At 43.2% G+C, this 26600-nt stretch overlaps 1 protein-coding gene across 5 annotated transcripts in view; it reads right to left on the bottom strand.

Moving 5' to 3' along the window:
• The window catches only part of LOC132891505 (histone-lysine N-methyltransferase PRDM9-like), an 82962-nt gene extending 57503 nt beyond the window's left edge, over positions 1-25459 (bottom strand). The window contains exons 1-4 of one of the 5 annotated variants that reach the window (XM_060929155.1): positions 25386-25459; positions 24442-24520; positions 24100-24205; positions 23863-23982 (exon numbers count right to left, since the gene is read on the bottom strand). In XM_060929155.1, coding sequence (XP_060785138.1) covers positions 23863-23982; positions 24100-24205; positions 24442-24498 — 283 coding nt within the window. In that variant the 5' untranslated portion in view covers positions 24499-24520; positions 25386-25459. Of the gene's footprint in view, positions 1-23862; positions 23983-24099; positions 24206-24441; positions 24521-25249 lie in introns of all 5 variants that reach the window. The other 4 variants (XM_060929158.1, XM_060929154.1, XM_060929156.1 and 1 more) reach the window with 4 other exon arrangements.
• Positions 25460-26600: the final 1141 nt, after the last annotated feature.

The raw sequence follows: 26600 nt of genomic DNA, 5'->3' as shown, positions 1-26600 counted from the left end.
ATCCGCTACCTTCAAACCTCCCCGGCAGTTGTTGGGGAGATTTGATTCATCCATGTATTAGCCAGCTGACCTGGCTTCAAGTAACTGTGCATAGTTCTAAAAGTTCTTCAAATCAAATCAAGTTCTTCAAATGAAAGACACTGATTCTGCGTAAAGGTAAGATGATTTTTTTTTATTTACGCCATGACCTTTGTTAATTGCGTCCACTGTTTTAATGCATTTACTGACTGGCTTAAAATAACTTTTCACGGCGTTGTGTGCTCTTGATCCATGTTAGCTGTCATACTGTAGACTAACAGCTGTAGCGCCGTGCGTCTTTCAGCACCCTGGTGGAGAGTGACTGTTCATGTAAATATAGTCTCCATATGTCCATAGTAATCTTTTTACGTGTAAATAGCAGGTGGTTACTGCTGCTGTGTTAACTTGGGCCTGGCACTGGGATACACGAGGTGTATTTGGCAAGTTCTGTGATTGTTTTATGATGCTCTTTTTGGTTGTGATTTGCTATCTGTAACAGTCTAGATATTTCTGCAGTGTCGAGTAAGGCCACAAGAGGGTGGCGCCTACTTTTTTGTATCGTGTATGCACTATCTTGTTCTCCCCTGCCACACGGACTTCCATTCTCTTTCTTATGCTTATATTCTCTTGTAAGTGGTGATAGCGTATCAGCCTATGCGATCCTACGCATGTATGACTAATAAACGCAAATACCGTTGAGATCTGGCAACTTAAGCCTTTGGGCGGGATTTTATTGGATTGGGCGGGTTTCAAACTGTGATTGGGCTGGAAACTGTCACTCTCATCTGGCAACACTGGTAGCAGAGCACTCTAAGTAGTAGGTCGATGATCGATTTCGTAGTCATATCATCAGACCTGTGGCTGTACGTCTTGGACACTCAGGTGAAGAGAGAAGCTGAGCTATCAACTGATCACCACCTGGTAGTGAGTTGGATCAGATGGCAGGGGAAAACACCAGACAGACCTGGCAAACCCAAAACGTATAGAGCAGGTGTGCTGGGAACATTTAGCAAAGCCCCCCGTCAGAAAGGACTTCAACTCACACCTTCACCAGAGTTTCTCCTACATTCCGAGAAAAGCTGGGGACATCGAGTCCAAATGGACCTTCAATACTGAACCAGCTGTGGGGCACTGTGGTTGCAAGGTGGTGGCAACCCCTGAACCCAGTCATGGACACCAGCAGTTAAGAGAGTCATCAAGCTGAAGGAGGCCTTCCAAGCTTATGAAACTCCTGAAGCAGCTGACAGGTATCTACAGGCCAAGTGGAGCATGGCTGCAGCAGTTGTGGAAGCAAAAACTTGGGTGTGGGAGGAATTTGGTGAGGCCATGGAAAAAGACTTTTGGTTGGCTTTGAAAAGATTCTGGCAAACTGTCAGGTGACTCAGGAGGGGAAAGCAGTGCTTTGCCAATGCTGTTTACAGCAGGGATGGAGTGCTATTGACCTCAACTGGGGATACAGTCTGGCAGTGGAAGAAATACTCTGAGGATCTCCTGAACCTGTCTGATATGCCTTCCATAGAGGAGGCAGATTTGGAGGACTTGGGGGAGGATTCTCCCAGAATTAGAGCCAAGGTTATTGAGGTTAGGGGTCGACCGATAATCGGCCTGGCCAATATATCGGGCCGATATTCTGCATTTTTAGGGTTATCGGTATCGGCCATAATTTCCACCGATATGCCGATAACATGCCTTTTTGCAGCCATTTCGTTCCTAACGCGACTGTCACTGCACATCCTTTCCTGCACTCACCTCTCTGAGTTCAAGAACACGGTCCCGCCCACCACAACCTCTGATTTGTTTGGCACAAGAGATGTAGCCAATCGACACGCGTAGCTAACCGCTGTGAACTGTTTCAAGGCGGCTGTATGGGCACTCGGGCAGAAGCAGATCCCACTTCAAGGTAAGGACATGCTGCTTTTGCCGCAATAAGTCACAAACACACAAGTTGCAAAAGCACAACATCATTATATGTTTACATTCTTCATCTACTACTCGTTAAAATTGTCCATTTGCATCTGTGTAGCCAGGCAAACTTAGCTTACGGAAGGAAGCACTTGAATTAGCCTACAACCAACTAGTCTCGCTGAAACTACATGTAATGTTGTCCATAGTAAGCAGTCCCCAGCATAACGTAGGCTGCAGTCATTTTTAAATCCCCGTCTGGAAACGTTGTGAATGTGCCAGTAGTTCTACTCGAACAGTAGAATGACAGCCATACAGGGAGGTGGTCAAGGGAAGACGAAATAAAACGTAGTGTTTGTGCTCTGTAGGCTAGCGCAAGCCTACTGGCTATTTGTTATGGTGATGAGTAAACTTCATGACGTGACTCGTGCTCAAAAAGCGCATTGCACTTGTATATGTTAGGTAACTTTATAAAGCGCTATTTGAACATTTAAACACGCCAGGTGTGATATGGTGCTAGCAGGCTATGTTTGTCAGGACGCTTGTTGTGGGCTCAGTAATTAATTGTGTCGTGGATGCACACTTGCTTGGATAAACGCTAATGAACGAAATACATCAATTAAATTCCTGACTTAAATGTTCTTATGCTACTTCACATTGCGCTGTAATGCACTCCACTAGTATTTATAATTCTTGCGCAAGTGATTCTCCTCGCTAGCGCTTCGGATTCGGAAAGCGATATACTCTTAAAGGAGCAGCCGCTCCTTTTAACCAGAGCTTTTAACATGCAGAGCAACTGTGCTTCCTTCACTACAATATAATCCTGAATTGGGAATATTAGGCTTGGGCATTAAAAGCATTAGAATGTAGATGGTTACTTGTTAAGTTGTTACATAATAGGGAGTGATAGCCTACTTTATGTTTGATTTTACTTTTAAAAAAATGCTGCAGGCAGCTCCCGACACTTGATTTGTTATTTAAAAACTACTTGAAGTTGGTAAGTCTTACTTAGTTCTTAGTGTAAAAGAATCCAGAGTGTATTTTCATTTATTTTCCACTGAAAATGGTGAGCTGTAATATAGTAGGGGGATTTATTTTTTTATTGGTGAATATTTATTTTATTATTTCTCATTTTATTCTAACTAATGTTTGACTTTATTGTACAAATGCTGCTGGCATCTCCCTGCACAAAATTTCATGTTCAATTTTACAATTAAACATACATTTCATGGATATGAAGGTCTGTGTCAGTGTGTGCTATGTTTAATTTCATGTGACTTATAATGTTTACATTTATCGGTTGCACATATCGGTTATCGGCATCCCAATTCCATAATAATTGGTATCGGTATCGGCCCTGAAAAAAACAATCGGTCGATCCCTAATTGAGGTAATCCAAAAACTCCTCAGTTGCAGGGCTCCAGGAGTGAATGAGATTCCTCCTGAGTTCCTGAAGGCTTTGGATATTGTTGGGCTGTCTTGGCTGACATGCCTCCACAACACTGTGTGGAGTGCTCCCACACCCAATCTGGGCTGTGCACTGGACTCAGTGGACCTAGTGGGAGAGAGGAGGATGTTGGCCAAGTTGTCATTCTTAATGGCGAACACCTCCCATCCACTGCAGGAGACAGTAACAGTACTGGGAAGCTCCTTCAGTGACCGGCTTCTCCATCTGCGGTGTGTTAAGGAGAGATATAGCAGCTCCTTCCTCCCTACTGCTGAGAGACTGTACAACTGGCACCTCACCAAGCACAGCACCAGTCACTCCTCACAATAATGAACAATACTGTCCAGATTACTTCTACATCCACAGAAACCCCTCTGAATGTATACTGTGTTCACTGACTATCAGCATCAGTACTTTACAGTGAACTGCTAGCTACACACTGATAAAATGGCTCTTGTGCAATTTATCTACTTGTGCAATGCTACCTGTGTAATACTGGTAATACTACCTGTGTAATACTTACACATGCAATACCACCTGTGTAATATACTTATGTTAACTGTATATATGCAAACCTGTTCATTGATGCAAATTTGTTAATTTTTATCTTTAAATCTGTAGCTTATTTCTTTTCATATATACCCTTTAATATATTTAGTACTTTTGCACTATTCCTTCACTGTCTTATCTTTTTCTCTTTCTATATTTTGCTGCTATAACAATGTAAATTTCCCCTTGGGGGATAATAAAAGGCTCTCTTATTTATTTGAATTTTAAGCAGCATTTTAATACTCATGCCAATTCACACCCTTTAACCTCCAGAGAATCTCTTCCTTCTTTCATGTGGAGTTATACAATGGGAAAACAACACAATCAACTAGAATACAGATAGCTTTGGGTTTGTATTTGTTGCTGAGCCATGTTGTTGTAGTGGTGAAGTGCCAGTAACGCAGAAAGTAGTGTGTAGGGTGAAATAATCAGTGAGAGTGAGCTCCATGATTGACACTAGGGTACATCGCGGCTGGCCCAACAGCAGAGGATAAACAGGCCAATTGCGGGGGCAGGGATGTGATTGGCCAAGGACAAAAAAGCAGGAAAATATATAGACCCATAATGCGACATGGCAGCAGTGTGGTGTGGTATAAACAGACAGTTTCAGAGAACTTTACCCAGGAATTTTATAATCTTTACTTTCTCTGCATGTTTTAAATTTACTTTAATTTTAACTTTATTCTATTTTATTCTTTATTCTATTCTGCTGGTTTCTTTTTTTTTCCTCCTCCTATTTGAACTTCTACTTCATTTTATTATTTTATTTCTACTATTGTTTAATTCTTATTCTTTTCTTTTAATTCTTTTAATTAATTGTTTTAGAATAAAAATAAAATTATGTAATTTTATTTCTCTATTGTTTACTGTTTTTGTTTTTACTTCTGTAAAGCACATTGAACTGCCATTGCGTATGAAATGTGCTATATAAATAAACTTGCCTTGCCAGGAGATGTTATAATGACTCAGCACCCCGTTAATGGCCAAATGGAATTCAAGGTGAGCAGTTTAACTCCACACAGAAAGGCCCTTGCCGGCCACGCGGCTCGAACCCAGGACCTTCTTGCTGTGAGGCGACAGTGCTAACCACTACACCACCGTGCAGTATAATAATAATAATTATTATTATATAATTATATAATATAATTATCATCATGATTATGAACAGGCCAAATCCCAAACAGCTCCTGGTTGAAGATGGAGTGCACTACTGTAGAAGCCTTTTTATATTTTCTATAGGGCGGTTTTGGAGAGAGCTGGGAGGCATTTGGGATTCAGTTAATTATTATTAACAAAAGAGCAGCTAGCTGCGGCTGAATCCCAAATGCCTCCCAGCTCTCTCCAAAACCACCCTATAGAAAGTATAAAAAGGCTTCTACAGTAGTGCACGCCGTCTCCAACCAGGAGCCGTTTGGGATTCGGCCTGTTCATACGCATGTGTAATAGCGCTCGTTTAAGGAGGTCGGTCGGTCGGACGGACATTTCCAGTGAATTCAAACTGGGACACACTTTAAAACTACTACCTAGAAAACAAAACTGTTGATGAATTAACAAACTGATTAATTCCTAACTTCACTCGTGTGTACTTATGTAAAGTATTAAATTAGTTTGCAAACTAACAGTGTAATGTGTTTCTACATCCAGGCTGCTTTAGCTCGCGCGCACACACGCAAACACAGCCAACATGGACTGAGAGAGGAACCCCACACACACACACTCAGACACTCACCCAGAAGTTTCTTCACCTCATCTTCACTCATGTAAACATTGACACTCGGGTGGTTATGGCTGTTGGTGCTGATTATCCCGCTGGGTCTGGCAAGGCACAGGGCCACCTGGAGCAGCAGGAGCAGCACGCAGCCCCCAAGTGTCCTGACGGCTGGAAGCGGCCAAGCGCGGAACTCCGTCCGGCAACCCTCAGCGCCCCGCGCCGCCTCCTTTTGCCCCAGCAGCGCACCTTCACTTTTCCCTCACACGGCTTTAGCAAACCCTCAGGCTCTACCCTCATCCAAAACTTGAGTGGCCTCAGGTGGGCAGCATTCCTATAGTAGGTGTTGATAACGACGCTCACAAAAACCCCGCTCCGTCTCCAGCCTGTTGTCCGGTGCTTCCTGGCCGAGCTAACCATACCGCTACCGACGCCAGCTAGCTAGCTAACTTTGTTCAAGTCTTCAAGACTCAGGTCACAAAGGTTACTCTCGCGTTATGCATAATGGGCTTTTTTTTTTTTTATTGGGGGCCAAGCAGCAAAGGCACCCACAGTGTTTCTATTGTTTCTTATTATTATTCAGTCCACTTCCGCCTCTGCAAGTCTATGGCAGCCCATAGAACCGTCTGGTAAAAAGTTGTGAAATTTGGCACACTGATTCTAGACAGTCTCAACATTCCTCTCTTCAAATTTCAGGCCTCTACCTGAAACCCTCTAGCGCCACCAACAGCTCAAATTCACAGGTACATTTCTACTTGTAACTTTTGAAATGTTGGTCCGATTTTAAAAAAACTTGGTATCACTGGAACCCTTGGGCCAAGACGAATCCAACGCACCCTATGACGTCATTTTCCACCCATTTAGTTTTCCCGCCATTTTGAATTTTGTGAAAATCAATTAAAATGCTACTCCTCCCTCAATTTTTGACCAATTTTTCCCCAGACTTGGTACATAGCATAAGGGGACCAAGCCGCACAAAAGTTATACTCAGTGTTTTGAATTTCATAAGCGTTTGGCCGTGGCAGCCAATCAAAATTGGCTTCGCAGACGCGAAACAGGAAGTGTGCTCATATCTCGGCCGCCCTCTGGCGTATCTTAACGAAACTTGGTGGCATTATGCCCCACCCCTCCACAAATGCCCACAAAACATTTGGAACAAATTGGAGGCTAGGGGGCGCTATAACTAGGAAAAATGTCTTTTGGCTCATATCTCATGATGCATTTTGGGTAGAAACAAAATTCCACTATCTCTGGAATCCTTGGGTCAAGACGAATCCGTCACACCCTATGACGTCATATTCTGCCTTGAGGATTTTCCGCCATTTTGAATTTTGTTAAAATCAATGAAATTCTATGGCAACCCATAGAACCGTCTGACGAGAGGTTGTGAAATTTGGCACACTGATTCTAGGCTGCCTCAAGGTTCTTGTCAGCAAAATTTCAACTCACCACCTCAAACTCTCTAGCGCCACCAATAGGTCAAAGTTGGAAGTACATTTCTGCTTGTTACTTTTGAACCGCATGTCTGATCGTCAAAATCTTAGTATCGCTGGAATCCGTCGGTCAAAACGAATCCAACACGCCCTATGCCATCATATTCCACGTGGTAGATTTTCCGCCATTTTGAATTTTGTGAAAATCAATTAAAATGCTTCTCCTCCCTCAATTTTTGATCAATTTCTCCCAAACTTGGAACATTGCAACTTTGGACTAAGCTGCACAAGGGCCTTACCCAGTGTTTTGAATTTCATAAGCGTTTGGTCGTGGCAGCCAATCAAAATTGGCTGCGCAGACGCAAAACAGTTAGTGTGCTCATATCTCGGCCGCCCTTTGGCGTATCTTAACGAAACTTGGTGGCATAATGCCCCACCCCTCCAAAAAGGCCCACAAAAAATTTGGAACAAATTGGCCGCTACGGGACGCTATAACTAGGAAAAAAATATCGTCCAAAATTTCCCATTCATTTTCTATGGAATTAATTTTAAATAAGCCACTTTTTCAAACCTCCACTGCTATGGCATGCTTTGACCTAGAGACATGATTCAGACTTCAAAACATAGGAAAACTTCTCCTCTGTGGATCTGCCATTCAACTTTTTTGCTAGGGTCTCTACTTTTGGATCAGTCCCAGCTCAAACTCTATGTGGGTGCCTGGATAAAAATCAGGCTTTATAATGGGTGTCTATTGCGTTACACACCAATGGAGCTCAGGAATTTAGAGTGTAGGCAGCCTGAAAAAAAAGCTCAAACTTTCTCTTTTAAACTGTGATTTCAGCCACAATTCTCACTCTACACACAATTTTCTCAAAAGTAGTAGCCACACTTGTCCTGATTCACACTATGTGTCTACCTCTACACGATAGGATTTACAGTTTTTGAATGAGAAGCCTGGAAGTAAGGAGAGGACAGGCGCACTTCCCCATAGACTCCCATTATAAACGTGGCAGAAAAGTCACTCATTTTTAACTCGCTCTAGTGTCCTCAATTTTTACACTACAGACAAAATAATTACATCAATGTGTTCAGGAGACCCTTGCGGCACTCAATGTGAAAGAATTGTGTGACTATCTCCTTCCGTTTTCGTGTAAATCCGCGTTGTTTGGGGGGTCCCCCCTGAGGAAAAACTGCCCTTTTTGTGTGCTTCTCTGTCTCTCTGCTTGCAGCGAGCTGGTGGGGGAGGGGCTGCTCGCTCTTATACACACACGGGAGGGAGGGGCTGCTCCCTCTCAGAGAGACACAGGCTTGTAGCTTCATGGCAAGTCACACATTCAAACAGTACAGCTCAGCTCCAGCAACTGTGACTGCTACGAAAATCCTCAAGGCAGCTACTGCCATCAACAGGTCAAAGATGGAAGTACATTTCTGCTTGTTACTTTTGAACCGTACGTCTGATCGTCAAAATCTTAGTATCGCTGGGATCCTTCAGTCAAAACGAATCCAACGCGCCCTATGGCGTCATATTCTGCTTGGCCCCCACATTGCTGCTTGCAGCTATATTTATTATCGGTACCGCTTACCCTAAGGTAGGTTATTATGCACACGCGTGGCTCATTGGAGTTGCCTATGGATAATGTGGTCCTACCCCGCCCCCCCAAAAAACCCCCCGAATTTGCATGATTCACGAGGGTCGCATTTTTATGCCTGAAAATCCGGAATTCCGGAAAAATCACATCCTCGGGGGGCATTCCTGATTTGAGGCTGGTCAGAAACTATTATCTGCCCAAATATAATCCTGTAGTGTGAGGAATTTGCAGAGACAGTAATCTTAAGGTCACTAACCTATGATTGGGTTTGCGCATGCGCATTCTGTGCTACGCACTTCCTAGTTCCCGAGTTGTTTGTGATGTCTTTTGTCTGCGAGTGTTGGCGTTAAACACGAATCTTTTTTTATTTTTTCTACAAACAATTTTCCAGTATCCTCTTCATTTTTTTTAATTGTACTTTCGCTTTGCTTTTTCTTTCCTCTCTTTTTTCGGAAGAACGCCAAGACCAGAAGCTTTCTTTTTTTCTTCTCCTGCGTAAAGACCACAAGCGGAGGCCATCCACATGGGATCTGCTTTAATATCAACAGATCTTCGATTAAGGTACGTGAATCCTTTCATCATGGCACACCTTCAGCCTGTTCAGTGTGCTGAGTGCAGGATGTTTAGTCATTCTTCCTCCATTGCTAGCGATTGCTTTATTTGTGCTTTATTTATAAATGCAGATTAGTTAGCTCTCCAACGGAGAAGATTACAGTGTTAGAAGTGCATATCCAGGCTTTAGAGAAGGCCAGTGAGAATGAGAACAGTGTAGTTTCTGTAGGGGAAAGTCTGGATGCCCTAGGTAGAGTTAGTAATACCCCAACTCCGGCATTCGAGCACGTACAGTGGGGCGAATGGGTGACGGCTCGGCAGCATAAGTGTAGAGCCAAAGCTACTGCTGAGGCTCGCCCACAGGAGCACCACTCCTCTCCGCTTCATGTATCGAACAGATTTGCTCTCCTTATTGATGCACCCACTGAGAAACCCGAACGAGCTCTGGTTATAGGGGACTCTATCATACGGCATGTGAAATTAGCTCAGCCTTTAGGGGCACCAGCAGCTTTAGTCAGGTGTATTCCGGCAGCCAGGGTGCCGGACATAGCAGGTAATCTTAGGGTCCTAGGCAAGCACAGGTTCTCAAAGATAGTTATCCATGCAGGAGCTAAGGATATACGCCTTCATCAGTCTGAGGTTACTAAGAGCAAGTTTGCAGATGTGTTTAAATTAGCGAAGGCGATGTCTGATGCTGTAGTATGCTCTGGCCCCATCCCAATGCGGCATGGCGATGTAGCTTACAGCAGGTTATGGTCGTTGAACTGCTGGTTGTCCAGGTGGTGCTCTGAAAACAGTGTGGGCTTTATAGATAACTGGGCTAATTTTGAGGGCACTGCTGGCCTATTAGGGTGGGACAGTATCCATCCCACTCGGGAAGGTGCTGCTCTCATTTCCTGCAGCATAGGTCATCGTCTCAGAACAGGCCTAGTTAATTTCTGACAATCCAGAGCCAAGGCCAGGGAGCAGACGAACAGGCTAAACCAACTGTCTGCTAGCTGCACAGAGTCGCCACTCAGGGTCCACTACATCGAGACTGTGTCTTTTCCCCAAGCTCAACAAAAAAGTAGAAATAGTGTGTTTGTTCCAGTAACCTAATAAATATAAAATTAGATCATACTGACTGTACAGCTGCTGACAGCACCTTTGATCTAAAGGTGGGGCTATTAAATACAATGGTATGCAAAAGTTTGGGGACCCCAGTCAAAATTGCTGTTACTGTGAACAGTTAAGCAAGTTGAAGATGAAATGATCTCCAAAAGGTATAAAGTTAAAGATGACTCATTCCCTTTATATTTTAAGCAAAAACATTGTTATTTTCTTCTTTTACATTTTCAAAATGACAAAAAAGGAAAAGGGCCCGAAGAAAAAGTTTGGGCACCCTGCATGGTTAGTACCTAGTAACACCCCCTTTGGTAAGTATCACAGCTTGTAAACACTTTTTGTAGCCAGCTAATAATCTTTTAGTTCTTACCTGGGGGATTTTCACACATGCATTCTTGCAAAAGGCTTCCAGTTCTACAAGTTTCTTGGGCTGTCTTGCATACACTGCTCTTTCGAGATCTATCCACAGATTTTCAATGATGTTTAGGTCAGGGGACTGTGAGGGCCATGGCAAAACCTTCAGCTTGTGCCTCTTGAGGTATTCCATTGTAGATTTTGAGGTGTGTTTTGGATCATCTTATTGTAGGACTCATCCTCTTTTTAACTTCAACTTTTTTTACAGATAGTGTGATGTTTGCTTCCAGAATTTGCTGGTATTTATTCGAATACATGCTTCCCTCGACCAGTGAAACGTGCCCTGTGCCACTGGCTGCAACACAACCCCAAAGCATGATTGATCCACACCCATGCTTCAGAGTTGGAGAGGTGTTCTTTTCCTGGAACTTGGCACCCTTTTTTCTCCAAATGCACCTTTGCACATTGTGGCCAAAAAGTTCGATTTTGATTTCATCAGTCCACAGGACTTGTTTCCAAAATGCATCAAGCTTATTTAGATGTTCATTTGCAAACTTCAGACGCTGAATTTCGTGGCTAGGACACAGGAAAGGTTTTCTTCTGATGACTCTCCCATGAAGGTCATATTTGTTCAGGTGTCACTGCATAGTAGAACAGTGCACCACCGCTCCAGGGTCTGCTAAATCTTTCTGAAGGTCTTTTCCAGTCAAACAGGGGTTTTTATTTGCCTTTCTACCAATCCAACGAGCAGTTCTTTCAGAAAGTTTTCTTCATCTTCCAGACCTCACCTTGATCTCCACTGTTTCTGTTAAGTGCCATTTCTTAATAACATTACAATCTGAGGAAACAGCTACCTGAAAACACTTTGCTACGTTCTTGTAGCCTTCTCCTGCTTTGTGAGCATCAATTATTTTATTATTTAGAATGCGAGGGAGTTACTTAGAGGAGCCCATGGCTGTTGATTTTAGGGACAAGTTTGAGGAGTCAGAGTGTTTATACAGCTTTGAAATCTGTATCATCTGACCTTTCCTAACAGAGTTTGAACAAGCCACAGTTCAATAAGCTAAGTAAGGTCTGTAACCTTGGTAAAAGTTACCTGAGAACTCAAATGTATTGGGGTGCCCAAACTTTCACATGGTGTTCCCTTTCTTTTTTCACTCTCCAATTGTACAAAACAAAAATAATACACAAATCTTGCAGAAAACACTGAAAAGAAATGTGCCATCTTTACCTTTATGCCTTTTGGTGATTAGTTCATCTTCTGCTCACTTAACTATTCACAGTAACAGACATTTTCAGTAAGGCTGCCCAAACTTTTGCATGCCACTGTATTAGATCTCTTACATCTAAAGCGCAAATGGTTAATGAACTTATTACTGATCAGAAGTTTAATGTACTTTGTTTAACTGAAACATGGATTAAGCCAAATGAATATATAGCATTAAATGAAGCTAGTCCTCCTGGGTACAGTTATATACACCAGCCTCGTCTAACTGGCAGAGGTGGTGTCGCAGTTATTTATAATGATTATCTAGGTGTAACACAAAAACCTGGTCATAAATTTAATACATTTGAAGTTCTTCATACTCATATCATGTATGTAGCCTCAAAAAATAGGTCTACCCAGTTAATTCCGTTACTTATTATTTACAGGCCCACAGAGCCATATTCTGAGTTTCTTTCTGAATTTGCAGATTTTATCTCAGATCTGGTTATTTCCTTAGACAAAGCTTTAGTTGCCGGAGATTTTAATATTCACTTTGATAACCCAGAAGACCCTTTGAAAACAGCGTTTGTGTCCATTTTAGATTCAGTAGGGATTAATCAGAATGTCAGAGGACCGACCCATAATGGTGGTCACACCCTCGAGCTAATGCTAACATTCGGGTTAAACGTAGAAAATATAGTCATACTTCCACAGTCTGAAGTTCTCAGATCATTATCTCATCTCATTCAAACTATGTCTGAGTAATAATATATGCACCTCACCATGCTACTGTATTAAACGTACATTCACGTCAACTACTGCACAGAGCTTTATAAATGATCTCCCAGAGTTATCAACTTTGATTGGGTCACTGTCAGCCCCTGCAGAACTTGATCAGGCAACTGAATGCTTAGAGTCAACGTTCCGCTATACCTTAGATAATGTAGCTCCTCTTAAAAGGAAAATGGTCAGAGACAAAAAAAAAAAAAGGCACCCTGGTTTAATGATGACACTCGCACTTTAAAACAGAATACTTGAAAATTGGAACATAAATGGCATCAAACAAAATTGGTAGCATTCAATTTAGCGTGGTAGGAGAGCTTGCTGAAGTATAGAAAAGCTCTTAGTGCTGCTAGATCAACATATCTCTCCTCTCTAATAGAAGATAACAAAAATAATCCTAGATTCCAATTAACCAGGAATGAGTCCACTATAGACACATGCACAACTGTACTATGTAGTAGCAACGACTTCATGAATTTTTTTTATGACAAGATTGAGAATATCCAACAAAAAATTCAAACTACTAATTTAAGGTCAATGTAAGTGATCCAGTGGTTAACAATATAACTATCAGATCAGCAATTAGAATGTTTTACTCCCCTTAGAGAAACTGAATTACTTTTCATTAATCTCCGCATCAAAAGCCTCAACTTGTGTACTAGATCCCTTACCTACATCTCATCTCATTATCTCTAGCCGCTTTATCCTTCTACAGGGTCGCAGGCAAGCTGGAGCCTATCCCAGCTGACTACGGGCGAAAGGCGGGGTACACCCTGGACAAGTCGCCAGGTCATCACAGGGCTGACACATATGCCGCTTTTCCACTACAAACGTGGCTGAGCCGTGCCGTGCCGAGTCGAGCTGAGCGGGGCTGTTGGAGTTGCATTTCGACTACAACCGCGCTGAACCGTGCTGGCTGGAAGTGGGTGGACACATTGGGTGGAGTTAGCGAAAGTGGGTGGACGTCATGTGATGCCGTTAAGCAGCGCAAACAGTGACATCAGTGACAGTGGCGGAACAAGTCAGAGCCGGGCCGGGGGCGGGGCAAATGACCGGGCCCTTTATTAAAGCTTATCATAACATCATTTTAGGCTACAAAATGTCCGCAACTGCGGTGTTTACCAATTTCAACACTACCGGGTGCAACTATGTTATTTAGTACATCAAGTCCTTCAAACGAACATGTAACTCAGAAACAAAAAACATTAGGATACTGTACATGGCTCATAATAAAACATCAATAGCCTATACTGCGCACATTATTTGAAGGGCATACGAATGAGCGCTCAGAGGTTGCAACGCTGACAGGAAGAGTCAGAAATAAAAGGAGGGCGGTGCAAACCTCACTGAATGCACTGTGTTTACCAATTTCAACACTCCGGGGTGCAACTATATGTTAGTTTGTACATTAAGTCCTTCAAACGAACATGTAACTCAGAAACAAAAAAAACCATTCGGCGACATACTGTACATGGCTCATAATAAAACATCAGTAGCCTACTGCGCGCATTATTTGAAGGGCATACGGCGAGCCTTGCGCTCCGCGAACTCGTCCACGATGCTCTGTATGTCACTGATTCAGTGAGCTTTTAAGCGGTAGTCTCACGACCCGGATAGTAAACAATAAACATGGAGGACATGGAGTCGTTAGTGTTGCTGGTCTTGGTGCTGTGGCTTGTTGTCACCGACAACGCGGACAGATACTGGCAAGAGCGTATAGATGAGGCGAGGCGCATAAGGCTTCAGAAATTCTCGTAATTCGTAATTATTCTTCTTCCGGGTTTGCGGTGTTTACAGATCCCAGCGCGCTCGCGGGGCGTGTGTGGGCATGTGAGGACACTCCTCCTCACCAGTCAGTGCACAGGGGAGTGTCTGCTCACGCCCCCAGCCTCAGTCGGCACGGTTTGGCTCGCTTCAGCCCTACTCCAAAACGGTGCGAGTTTTAGGGGCTAAGCAGGGCTGAAACGAGCTGAGTCGTGCTGGTTTTTGGTAGTCGAAACGCGAGCCGTGTCGGGCTGAAGTGAGCTGAAGCGAGCTGAAGTGAGCTGAAAAAGGGTAGTGGAAAAGGGCCAATAGACACAGACACAGACAACCATTCACACTCACATTCACACCTACGGTCAATTTAGAGTCACCAGTTAACCTAACCTGCATGTCTTTGGACTGTGGGGGAAACCGGAGCACCCGGAGGAAACCCACGCGGACACGGGGAGAACATGCAAACTCCGCACAGAAAGGCCCTCGCCGGCCACGGGGATCGAACCCGGACCTTCTTGCTGTGAGGCGACAGCGCTAACCACTACACCACCGTGCCGCCCCCCCCTTACCTACATGTCTATTCAAACAGATAATACCTGAAGTAATTGAACCGCTTCTAAAAATAATAAATTCTTCTCTTACGATTGGCCATGTACCCAAATCATTTAAACTAGCAGTTATCAAACCCCTGATTAAAAAAACCTGACCTTGAGCCCTGTCAGCTGTCCAATTATCGGCCAATATCAAACCTCCCCTTTATCTCCAAGATCCTTGAAAAAGTTGGTGATTTTTCTAGACATACTGAGGTAAAGTCTGGCGTTCCACAAGGTTCTGTCTTGGGTCCACTGCTTTTTTCTTTATATATGTTTAGAGATTAGCCGTGTTTCTGACAGAATCTGCATAATTAAGATCAATATTGGTGCCTCTATCCTGACAGTTGTCACTGTGTATGCTCCACAGTCAGGGCTAGATGAAAGAACAAAAGATGCCTTTTATGACCTTCAGTGCACTGTTTCTAAGATCTCTGATTCTGAGTGCCTGTTTGTCTGCGGTGACTTTAATGGTCACATTGGTGAAAAGTCTTCTGCCTATGATGGTGTACATGGTGGGTTTGGCTATGGTGAGCGTGGCTATGGTGAGCGTAACATCGAGGGGGAGAGAATCCTTGAATTCTCCACAGCCAATGACTTAGTTATTTGTAACTCCTTCTTTCATAAAAGGAATAGCCACCTTGTTACTTACCAGTCTGGAGGAGCCTCAACCCGGGTAGATTACATCTTAACCAGGAAGCGCCATTTCAAATCTGTTCGAAATGTGAAAGTTATACCGAATGAGGAATGTGCCTCCCAGCATAAGCTGCTTGTGTGTGATCTTGTTCTTACATCAAGAAAGCAGCTGAAACCTTCATTTACACCTAAGCTTCGAGTTTGGAAGCTAAAAGATCCTGCAGTAAGGAGTGAGTTTCTCAAAGAGGTGGAGACCAAAGTGAAAGACAGTCCTCATCCTTCATCAGTTAATGGTCAATGGCATCTTTTGAAAGACAGCCTCTTGGAGGTTGGTGACAAAATCTGTGGCTTCACCAAAAAGAACATCTGGAGAAAGCAAACCTGGTGGTGGGATGACTCAGTCAGCTCAGCCATAGAGAAGAAGAGGTATGTGGAAAGCCTGGAAGAATGGAGGTAGTAAAGATGACTACTATCATGCCAAGTGTGCAGCCAAGAAGGCAGTCTATGCAGCCAAGAAAAGGGCTGAGGCTGAGCATTTTGCTAACATAGAGAACGGCAAGGAAGGTATCTTTCGAATTGCCAAGCAGATGAAGAAGGAAAACCAAGACATGGTCAACGTATGCTGCATTAGAGATGATCATGGGAATCTTGCTCTCAGCACTGAGGCAAAGGCAAAGGCTTGGAAAGACCATTATGAGCACTTGTTAAATGTGGAGTTCCCCTGGTCTGTTGATGACCTGCCAGCAGCAGAACCTGTACTTGGTCCCCCCATCTTTATTAGTGCTGAGATGGTTGCTGAGGCAATCAACAAGATGAAGCAGTGCAAAGCCCCGGGACCCAGTGGTATTGTGGCCGAGATGTTAAAGGCCTCCTCTGAAGTCAGCTGCCCAATCCTCTGTGACCTTGCAAATGCAATTATTGCAGAAAAAGAAATTCCAAGTGACTGGAACATGAGCCATATCATCAATTTGTATAAAGGCAAGGGTGATGCTTTAGAAAGAGAAAGTTATCGTGGGCTCAAGCTAACAGAGCACTGTCTAAAGGTTATTGAAAGAGTGTTGGAGAAGATAACTCGCAGTCTTGTGGAAATAGATGAGATGCAGTTGGGCTGTGTCCCCAGTAAGGGCACAAATTATGCAATTTTTATCCTGCGCCAACTGCAGGAAAAACATCTGGAAAAAAGGCAAAACCCTGTACTTAGCCTTTGTTGACCTTGAAAAGGCTTTTGATCGAGTCCCACGTGAAGTACTATGGTGGGCAATGAGGCGACTGGGTATACCGGAATGGCTCGTCGGCACTGTCAAAGCAATGTACTCATTTGCTACAAGCAGTGTCAGAATTGACAATTTATACAGTGAGAGCTTTAAAGTCCAAGTTGGTGTCCACCAAGGATCAGTGCTGAGCCCCCTCCTGTTTATCATTGTCCTTGAGGCCTTGTCACAGGAGTTCCGCACTGGATGCCCTTGGGAGCTGCTGTATGCTGACGACCTGGTACTTGCCTCAGACTCCCTAGAGGGTTTGCAACAGACAGTGAGCTCCTGGAAGGCAGGCATGGAGTCAAAAGGCCTCTGTGTTAATATGAAGAAAACCAAAGTCATGATCTCAGGCATAAACCTGGGTACACTTAAAGATTCTGGTGGATACCCTTGTGGAGTATGTAGGAAGGGAGTTGGGGTGAACTCTATCCTCTGCACCAGTTGCTCCCACTGGATTCACAAGAAACGTAGTGGTATCCGTGGTAGACTGAACCCTGATCCATCCTTTAGATACAACCGGTGCCTAGGAACAGCTCGTCCCATTGATGGTAGACCATGCACTTCAGTAAGAGTCGATGACCAAGATCTTGCTGTCGTGGATTCCTTTTGTTATCTGGGGGACAGCATATCTGCAGAAGGTGGCTGTGAGGCTGCCACTGTAACTAGGGTCAGGGTTGCATGGGGTAAATTTAGAGAGCTTCTACCACTCCTCTGTTCCAGGAGTCTGTCTCTCAATACACGTGGCAAAATCTACAACAGCTGTGTTAGGGGGGCATTGCTTTATGCATGCGAATGCTGGCCCCTGAAACAGGCAGACTTGGCCAGGCTCCAGAGGAATGAAAGAACCATGCTTTGCTGGATGTGCGGCATCAAACCAACGGACAACATCCGAACCCAGGACCTCCGCCAGTGGTTGTACTTAGAAGATCTTGCTGATACCATTCGACGGAAGCGCCTCAGATGGTTTGGCCACATCCAGAGGAACAACACCTGGCTGAGTCGTATATACACCCTGGAAGTCGATGGACGTAGGCCACCTGGGTGACCTAGAAAGAGCTGGAGTGAGGTGCTGAAGGGAGACCTGAAGGCGTTGGGACTGACCCCGGGCAATGCATATGATAGAGGGTTGTGGAGGAGCAAAACCATGCAACGTCATACCCGCAGTTCAGTGGTCCAGTGACGTAAAATGGATAGTGAGTGAGTGATATGTTACCTCTGGGTGATATTATTCGTAAACATTGTATTAGTTTCCACTGTTATGCTGATGACACACAGTTGTATGTTTCTGCAAAACCTGATGAGAGACACCAGCTTAATAGAATTGAGGAATGTGTAAAGGACATTAGACACTGGATGCTTATTAACTTCCTTCTGCTTAACTCTGACAAGACTGAAGGACTTGTACTAGGACCACATGCAGCTAGAAGCAAGTTTTCTGATTACACAGCAACTCTGGATGGCCTTTCTGTTTCTTCACGTGCAGCAGTAAAAGACCTCGGAGTGATTATTGACCCCAGCCTTTCATTCGAAACTCACACTGATAACATTAGCCAGATAGCTTTCTTTCATCTCAGAAATATTGCTAAGATAAGAAATTTCATGACACTACATGACGCGGAAAAACTAGTTCATGCTTTCGTTACCTCCAGGTTGGATTATTGTAATGCCTTACTGTCTGGATGTTCCAATAAGTGCATAAACAAGCTCCAGTTAGTTCAAAATGCAGCAGGAAGAGTCCTTACTAGAACTAGAAAATATGACCACATCACCCCTGTCTTATCCACACTGCACTGTCTCCCAATCAAATTTCGTAGATTATAAAATACTACTATTGACCTTTAAAGCACTGAATGGTCTCGCACCACAGTACCTGAGTGAACTTCTGGTCCTCTATGATCCACCACGCCTACTTAGATCAAAAGGTGCAGGCTGTCTGCTGGTACATCATATAGCAAAGACTACATCAGGGGGCAGAGCCTTTTCTTACAAAGCCCTACAGTTATGGAACAGCCTTCCAAGTAATGTTCGGGAATCAGACACCGTCTCAGCATTTAAGTCTCGGTTGAAAACATATCTGTTTAGTCAAGCCTTTTGTTAATGGTGTTTATGAGGTAAAGGAGTAGATCTAGAGGGTCCTCAGACAGAGTGTTTTGGTAAACTGGGATGTATGGATGCTGTCAGTCCCCCACTCGCTTGCTCACTCGAGTTTGTTGACTGTGTAGTGGCTGCTGCTTAACGTCCCGGGGCTCCCACATGCCTGTGTTACCTTCTGGCTCTCCCCTTTTATGTTGTCATAGTTTTGCCGGAGTCCCTGCTTGTACTCAGTGCAATATGTATACTGTTCCTACTTATTCAGGTGACACTGGGCATACCTTACAACATGCGTTTTCTCTCTCTTCCCCCCCCCCCCCCCCCCCAATCTGTCCCTCTGAGTTACATATTGGTCCTGGAATCAAGATGCTGACATCATCTGCTCCTCTGACCTGCCTGATCCATCCTGGTGCCCTGTGTCTGGTTGGAGTCTCATCGCATCGCTCTTGTGGACGACGGCCCCATATGGACAGTTGAAAGTCACACTTGGAAGATGCTCTGGACACTTACAGTAATGCTTTTATGGCTGAGGACTACAGTTGACTTGCTAACTTTAGGACTGCAGTTGTCATGAACAGTTTTGCACTCAAGTTTCTCTCAATGAAGAGTTTATAACGTCAACAAAACTGACTATGGTGGGGTTTACATTAGACCATATCAGCGAATCATCAGATTAACGTTTTTAAAAACGATTAGCGTGCACACAGCAATGCCAATACACGATTCGCGTGCACACAGCAACGCCAATACACGGATACGCTAATCACATGACTAATTCGGCACGCAAGTTGAAATGTGTCAGTGCGGCTCATCGCTTCCTCCTCAGCGGCTGCGCTCCAAATCACTCCGCCCTGAACAGCGAGTGCCCTCTGGAGGGTGCGCACTCTGGCCCTGCGCAGCTCACAGAGCGCGCGAGTGTAGTGCACGAGCAGTGCTTCGGGACTGAGCCGCTGTGCACAAGTCACTTACGACTTGCAAGTGGAAGGATGGCAAGCCTAAAGACCATCATAACTACACAATGGGCAGTATTTGCATCAGTATTTGCAGTATTTTCATACTTTTATACTCTTTAATGAAAGGTGATACAAGGCGGAAGTCCGCGCCGTTTTTCAGCAGTCGCGTCACATGACCAACGCCAGCGAATCAGGAAGGTGGATGTCACAGTGACGTTGTCCAATGACGACGCCAGCTAGAGCTCAGCACAGCGTATCCGCGTATTCTCAATGTTTACACAGCACCGGATCAGACACGATCTGGACTGAATACGTGGACCCTGGCGGATTCCCGTTTCCCGGCATTTCCAGGCGGTTTAATGTAAACGGACAGTGCATCCACGAAGAAAACGAGACAGATACGGTCTAATGTAAACTTGGCCTATGTTAAAACTGTTAATCCTATATTCATGTTGTCTACTGTTGCCCAAATGAGGGTGGGTTCCCTTTTGAGTCTGGTTCCTCTTGAAGTTTCTTCCTCATGTCATCTGAGGGAGTTTTTCCTTGCCACCGTCGCCACAGGCTCGCTCATTGCGGATAGATTAGGGATAAATTTAGCTCATGTTTTAAGTCGTTCAAATTCTGTAAAGCTGCTTTGCGACAATGTTTATCGTTAAAAGTGCTATACAAATAAACTTGACTGGATCAGAGCCTCCCCAATTTCGAACTGTAATTATCAAACATGTTTGATATTTATGACTCGAAATCCTGTAGTGTGAAAGGAGCAGAGATGGAATATTGAGCAGAAACCCTTAGTAGCCAATGAGAATGAGCTGACTGGGAAGCGTCACCAACCAGTTGTTGCATATATGTGTAGAAAGGCATCTCAATAGCAGTGGAAGGTCGGATAATGTATAAAAATGACTACATTTCTAATGGTCACAGGTTTCACTCTCCCCTCAACCTGTGTACAAATAACATTAGTTTGTAGCAGTATTTTACACTAGCTCACCTGCAGCTTGTGCTGCAAAATGTATAATGATTCCATTCTTCTTAGCCATGAATTCAACCATTTTTTTCTTCACATTTTGTTTTTCAGCACAAAACACAGCACATACACACGTGCAATCAACTGACAACGTCAGTCTGCCTCCATGTTTGTCTTGCTGAAGTCATTTGATCACGAGTTCTCTGCAGTATACTTGCCAAGTGTGTGGTCCTGCATTTTGACTGAATCATCTGATGTGCTTTCTTACAATTAAAATATTAAAAATCAGTTAAGATGTTATTACATGTGTGGTTTACCACATTTTAAAAATCACTTAAAGAGGAACCGAAGGAAAATTTATCATCAAAATTCTATTTATTTCATTTTATAAAATGTAGGAATGCATTTCTGACAGCTATTTTGTCACTGCTATAGCAAGTTATGAGTGTTTGAAATATGCTATGTAATATATCAGTCCATATGTCAACGCAATGGCCGTAAACGAGATTCACTGAGATCTGTGCGAGACCTCATAGGACAGAAGTAAAACATAAAGCGGAAATCAAAGTGACCAACATCGTCAAAAGACATGCCCGCCCTCCTTCCTTCGAATGCTGACATAATCAAGCCGGAAGTTTTTCCTGTGTCCGAAATCGCTCCCTACTCACTATATAGGGCACTCTATAGTGGGGACGCCATTGTGTAGTGCTTTCCAAAATCTGAGTGAGGATTATGTGGGAAATGCGCTCAGTATAATATGCATTTATCACAAAAATACATGCATTTATTTATTCTTTTGAAAACCCACCAGCCACCTGATCTGGCATGTTTTAATTGTGCAACAGTAATGAGGTAAATACTAGTGCGACAGACTAGTCCTTATCCTGTTGTCTTTCCAACTCTTCTCTACGCCACGTTGGTTCGAAGTCATATGGAATAATCTCCATGTCACGTACGCGAGGGAGGCGGATGAATGTGCGGATGTATACGGTTTAATAAAATGCAGAATATATATACAGTGAGACAATATATACACAGGCAAACAATCCAAAATGGCAGGCTAGATCAAAAACGAGAATACGGGCAAAAGGGTCGGTTGAGGCGCAAACAGTTCATCAAAGGCTAAGCAAGGACAAGAATGAGAAACAGGCACAAGGATTGTGAAACAGGAAATCAAGACAATGGGTAGAAAGGCTCAGTCATGCGTACATGCGTATCGTAATACTTCGCGATGCAAATGCATCAGGGTAAGTCCAAGCCAAAAAGACCCAATATATAGAAAATTGGTTGCAGCAATATTTTTTATTTTAATGTTGGAAGTTTGGAGCAGGAACCAAACACATTTTGCTATATATTATTAAGGAACTAACCATTAGTTCTATTTATAGAGTTCCAGCACCATAAGTTTGTTACAAGTACTATCTACACTCTAGACTACAAGTTCGGATCTTTGAACAGGAGCAATGTTAAAGATCACTCAGATCTCGAAACAGAAAGGAAATATCAAATAAAAAGTGATATAAATTATATGCACGCATTTTAAAATACTGGTGTATACATGATCTATGGAAAATTATAAATCCTGATATAGTCTGTCAGAAATGCAACTGCAAACAAACAATACACCCAATATCAGTCATAAACATATGAATAGGAGAGTGTTGCATCCGTGATCTTAAATTACTTTTTCATGGTCAAGTATATAGTTATTTTTGAACTGTAGAGTACATGTAACAGCAAAAAAAATAAATAAATTCGAGGGCATTAAAAATGGATGATTTGGGATTGAAAAAAGAGAATGATGCACAAATAAGATGACACTTCACATGTTTGTAGTGACTGAATTAATGAAACGATTTACCAAGTTGCGGACCTGTGCTACCTGTGCTTCATTTCCATTCAGGTTCTTAAAGATATGATACTTTTTGAGGGGTATGTAATTGAATCTGCCATATTTCTGTAAATACTCTATCTAGAGAGTTACCATTATATAAGTGACCAAGCAATCTGGTTTATAATAAGACCAGGTAGTGATGGGAAAAGAATACATTTGTTTTCTAGTATTTTTAGGGCCCTAAACCCCACTCACGAGTGCGTTTTTCTTAAGTTTTAGCATTTTTAGAATTTTCTAGAGAGAAGGCTCTGTTTTTCTTCCAGATTAGCAACATGTAGAGAGTTAATTTACCAAATTTCAAACCTCTGTGTAGCCTAGAAGCTGAGAAAAATGCATTTAAAACCCCAAAAATACCTGGTGAGGATTTAGGGGGTACATTGTAGTCTAATTTCAGTGATTTTCAAAATGACCTACTTCATTAAATACACAGAATACGGCCCTGAAATTTTTCACGAGTTCATATTTCACCAGTATCTATTACCATAAGCTCTCTCAAAGAAAATGAATCTGGTGCTGCAACCACCATCTGGTCATTTGGCATGGACCTACCCATCAGCACAGTCCTTAAATAGGCAAACACATAGTTCCTTAATTGAGCTCAGGTGCACCTTGTTCATGGCGCGTGTGCTGGAGTCCACTCAGTGCGCGCACAGCCCGAGGCGCGCCTTCAGGTGCACGCGCCACAGAGCGCAGGACACTCCATCACTGATAAAGCTGGCAAATCTCAAATTAATCTAAATTGGAATGATATGGCGATCTGGCCGCTGTGTAAAATGTTTTCAAAACAACGGCGCTGACACTTCACGTTTAAAGTCTCGCATAAGCCTCGTGAAGGTCGCGTGGATAAGCGACGCCTGCCGTGGACCATACGAACTACATTCAACATGGCTAAAAATCGAAAAGGCGGATAAGTGTAATATAATATGCCAATACAAGTCACGATATAAGGTTAATAAAACTGAAAACATAATTGAATAACACTAATTAAGAAATAAAGCAAGTTTAAAAATGACTTCAGTTCCCCTTTAAGATTTGAAAATCCTTGAGTGTGCGCCAGGCTTGATGTCTTACAGAGGTAGTCTTTGTCAGCTTCTTCATCTATAATGGAGATAATTTCAGGTGCGTTGTTGAAGTTGTCTCCATGGTTGAAGATGCTCAGCTCCAAGGTCTTGTCTTTCTTCACAGAGCCTTCTAACGTGCATGTCCACACACAGACAGAATGAGAGAGTCTTACACATACTGACAGAACACCACCATTAATTAGACATTTACAGCGTTTATATATCTGTGTGTAGCAGCTGGACTGACCAGGGCTGAGAGCCATATGAACTCCTCCAGCCTGCTGGTCCACAGGGGGATCCTCTGAATCTGATATCCCTCCACTTGAAATCTCTGTTTCCAAATCCTCACACAGCTAAAGCGCAAACAAGACTTGTTCAGCAAAGAACAAACACTGTTTAGACTTTGGTTTGCTGATCTGAAAACAGCTTTAGATCTTATTTTTCACTCCTGATTAAAGGACATGATTAGCAGAACAGCATGTAGGTGAACAATGAAACAAGGGATTAAAATTTAAAAGACTAGTCTAACATCAGATTACTGATTTCTCATAGAAACTGAGAGAAAGTTATACACATCATTAAGCTTTACCTGTGAGCAAGCAGGATCAGGAGCCTGAGACTGCTGTCTGTCTTCTCCTGAACTCATTATAACAGGTCTAAAAAGATGACTGATGATGATGAAGAAAGAGTAAACACTACATACGTATACATGTATATAGTATACTTAGGGTCATTTTTCATCTGCACTGTAAAGTGCTGTCCAATACAGTTTTAAACATTTGGCTGAATCTGAGCATATAATGTAGCCCTGTACACTTCAGAATTCATCCTACTGCTTTTGGCAGCAGTCACATCATCAATAAATACAAGAAAACCAGTTCTACTTTGCTTTTTCAGCCAAATGATGGCTTGCTTCATTGACAGTGGCCACTCTCAGGACTCCATTTTGTGGGTTAACAACAGCAGCTCCCAAATCTCATCTCATTATCTCCAGCCGCTTTATCCTGTTCTACAAGGTCGCAGGCAAGCTGGAGCCTATCCCAGCTGATTACGGGCGAAAGGCGTGGTACACCCTGGACAAGTCGCCATTTGTTATACTACTATAACAACGTTAGTAAATGGAATCTGGTCTGAAAGTATGACTTAGAACAAGTTACAGTTATTTAAATGCTTGTAAAACATACACAGATAAAACGTTTGGCTGCACTACACATTAAAACAGCTCACTAAGGCCGAATTCTAAATCACTCCAAAACAAACACATAGTGCACTACATAGGGTCTAAACGTTATTACATCAATCCGCGGTACGATATCGTCATATGAAAGGCCCCTATAAAGTGTACGAAAATTACGTTTACAAATCGGACATAAAACATTAGCTTCAGTTTAATTTACCTCAGGTTTTAAAGCAGAACGAGAGTTTTAGAAACTCAAATACTGACGCAATAAAGTTTTTTTTTTTTACTCGATCAAATCTATTAACTGTAAAACTTTATTAGGAATATTACAGAAAGAAAATGACTAGCCCGACCTCGTAAGTCGATCCGTTTAGGCGAAGAATCAGCAGCTTCTTCATCATCTTCGAATTGATAGCGGTACTGGTGCATTACTGCCATCAACTGGCCTGGAGGAAAGGAGGGAGGGAAAGTGAAACACAGCGATCCTAGTGGTAGCGTTCCTAAGCCGAGAGCCATACTATTGAAAATCCCATAGACCCGATTTTAAAAAAAATCCCACGAAGTTATGACGTGGAACTTGTACACCCCCCAAAAAATATGTCGAATATGTTGGGATTATCTACTAACTGTGAAAGTATCAGGTGAAATTTCGCTGTCTTTTAAAAGGTCGAAATTGCGCCTAACCGGTCAGAAACGGACTACAACCAAACTGTCTAGTCAGAGTCGCTCATATGACGTCAGCAGTAGGCTTGATAAGTTTTGTTCTTCATACGAGCCCTTACGAGTGCTGACAGCTCTCCCTGTGAATAGCGGCAGTTGACTACATGCCCTGATCTGTAATGGTTATCCGCACGAGGGATGCATTTCTTATTGGTACAGAAATACTCAACCAACCACGCTATACAAATCGGCATGTTGATGTAGGCTACTCGCCGGCCGCTACCTGCTACAGATTTGGAAAGGCGCTAGACTTGCGGTGACGTCACATACGCGACGTCGGGTCCGTGTAGTCTTTGATCAGCTTATTAAAAACATTCAAAACAATTCAAATCGGTGGAAAAAATAAAGTATGATCACCAGGATCGATAGAGCTGCCTGACATGCACAACATATGGAAGCCGTTGTTTTAACTTTGAAGCGTGACCCGAAATGTAATTTTTTGAAAAGATATTCCCATTCATTTTGCCATAGAGGTTGGAACGCATCCAGTAGGGGGCGATGAGATTACTTTCCCTCCCTATAGTCTCCCTTGGTCATCAGTGGCGAAAGCAGCACCAGCAATGGTTGCTTAACTGAGCAGTGGGTCAGGACATCAGACCCAACCATCTGAAATTGTTCCAGGGGTTCTTCAACACAACCAAAGCAGGGAAAAACACACCTGCATAGGAAATGGGCACCTGAAATTAGCACTTTCATCATGCACACCTATCATGAGGCATATTAGGTGAAAAATTAAATTCAAGTCTGTATGGGTTTCCTCTGGGTGCTTCGGTTTCCCCCACAGTTCAAAGACATGAGGTTAGGTTAACGTGGGGCAACCTTAGGTTGAGGGGTAGGAGCGGGGCACC

This window comes from Neoarius graeffei, chromosome 9 (assembly GCF_027579695.1).
Source record: "Neoarius graeffei isolate fNeoGra1 chromosome 9, fNeoGra1.pri, whole genome shotgun sequence".
Classification (NCBI taxonomy): Eukaryota; Metazoa; Chordata; class Actinopteri; order Siluriformes; family Ariidae; genus Neoarius; species Neoarius graeffei.
Note: the sequence above shows the minus strand (reverse complement) of the source record. Positions and strands in the feature narration are given on the sequence as shown.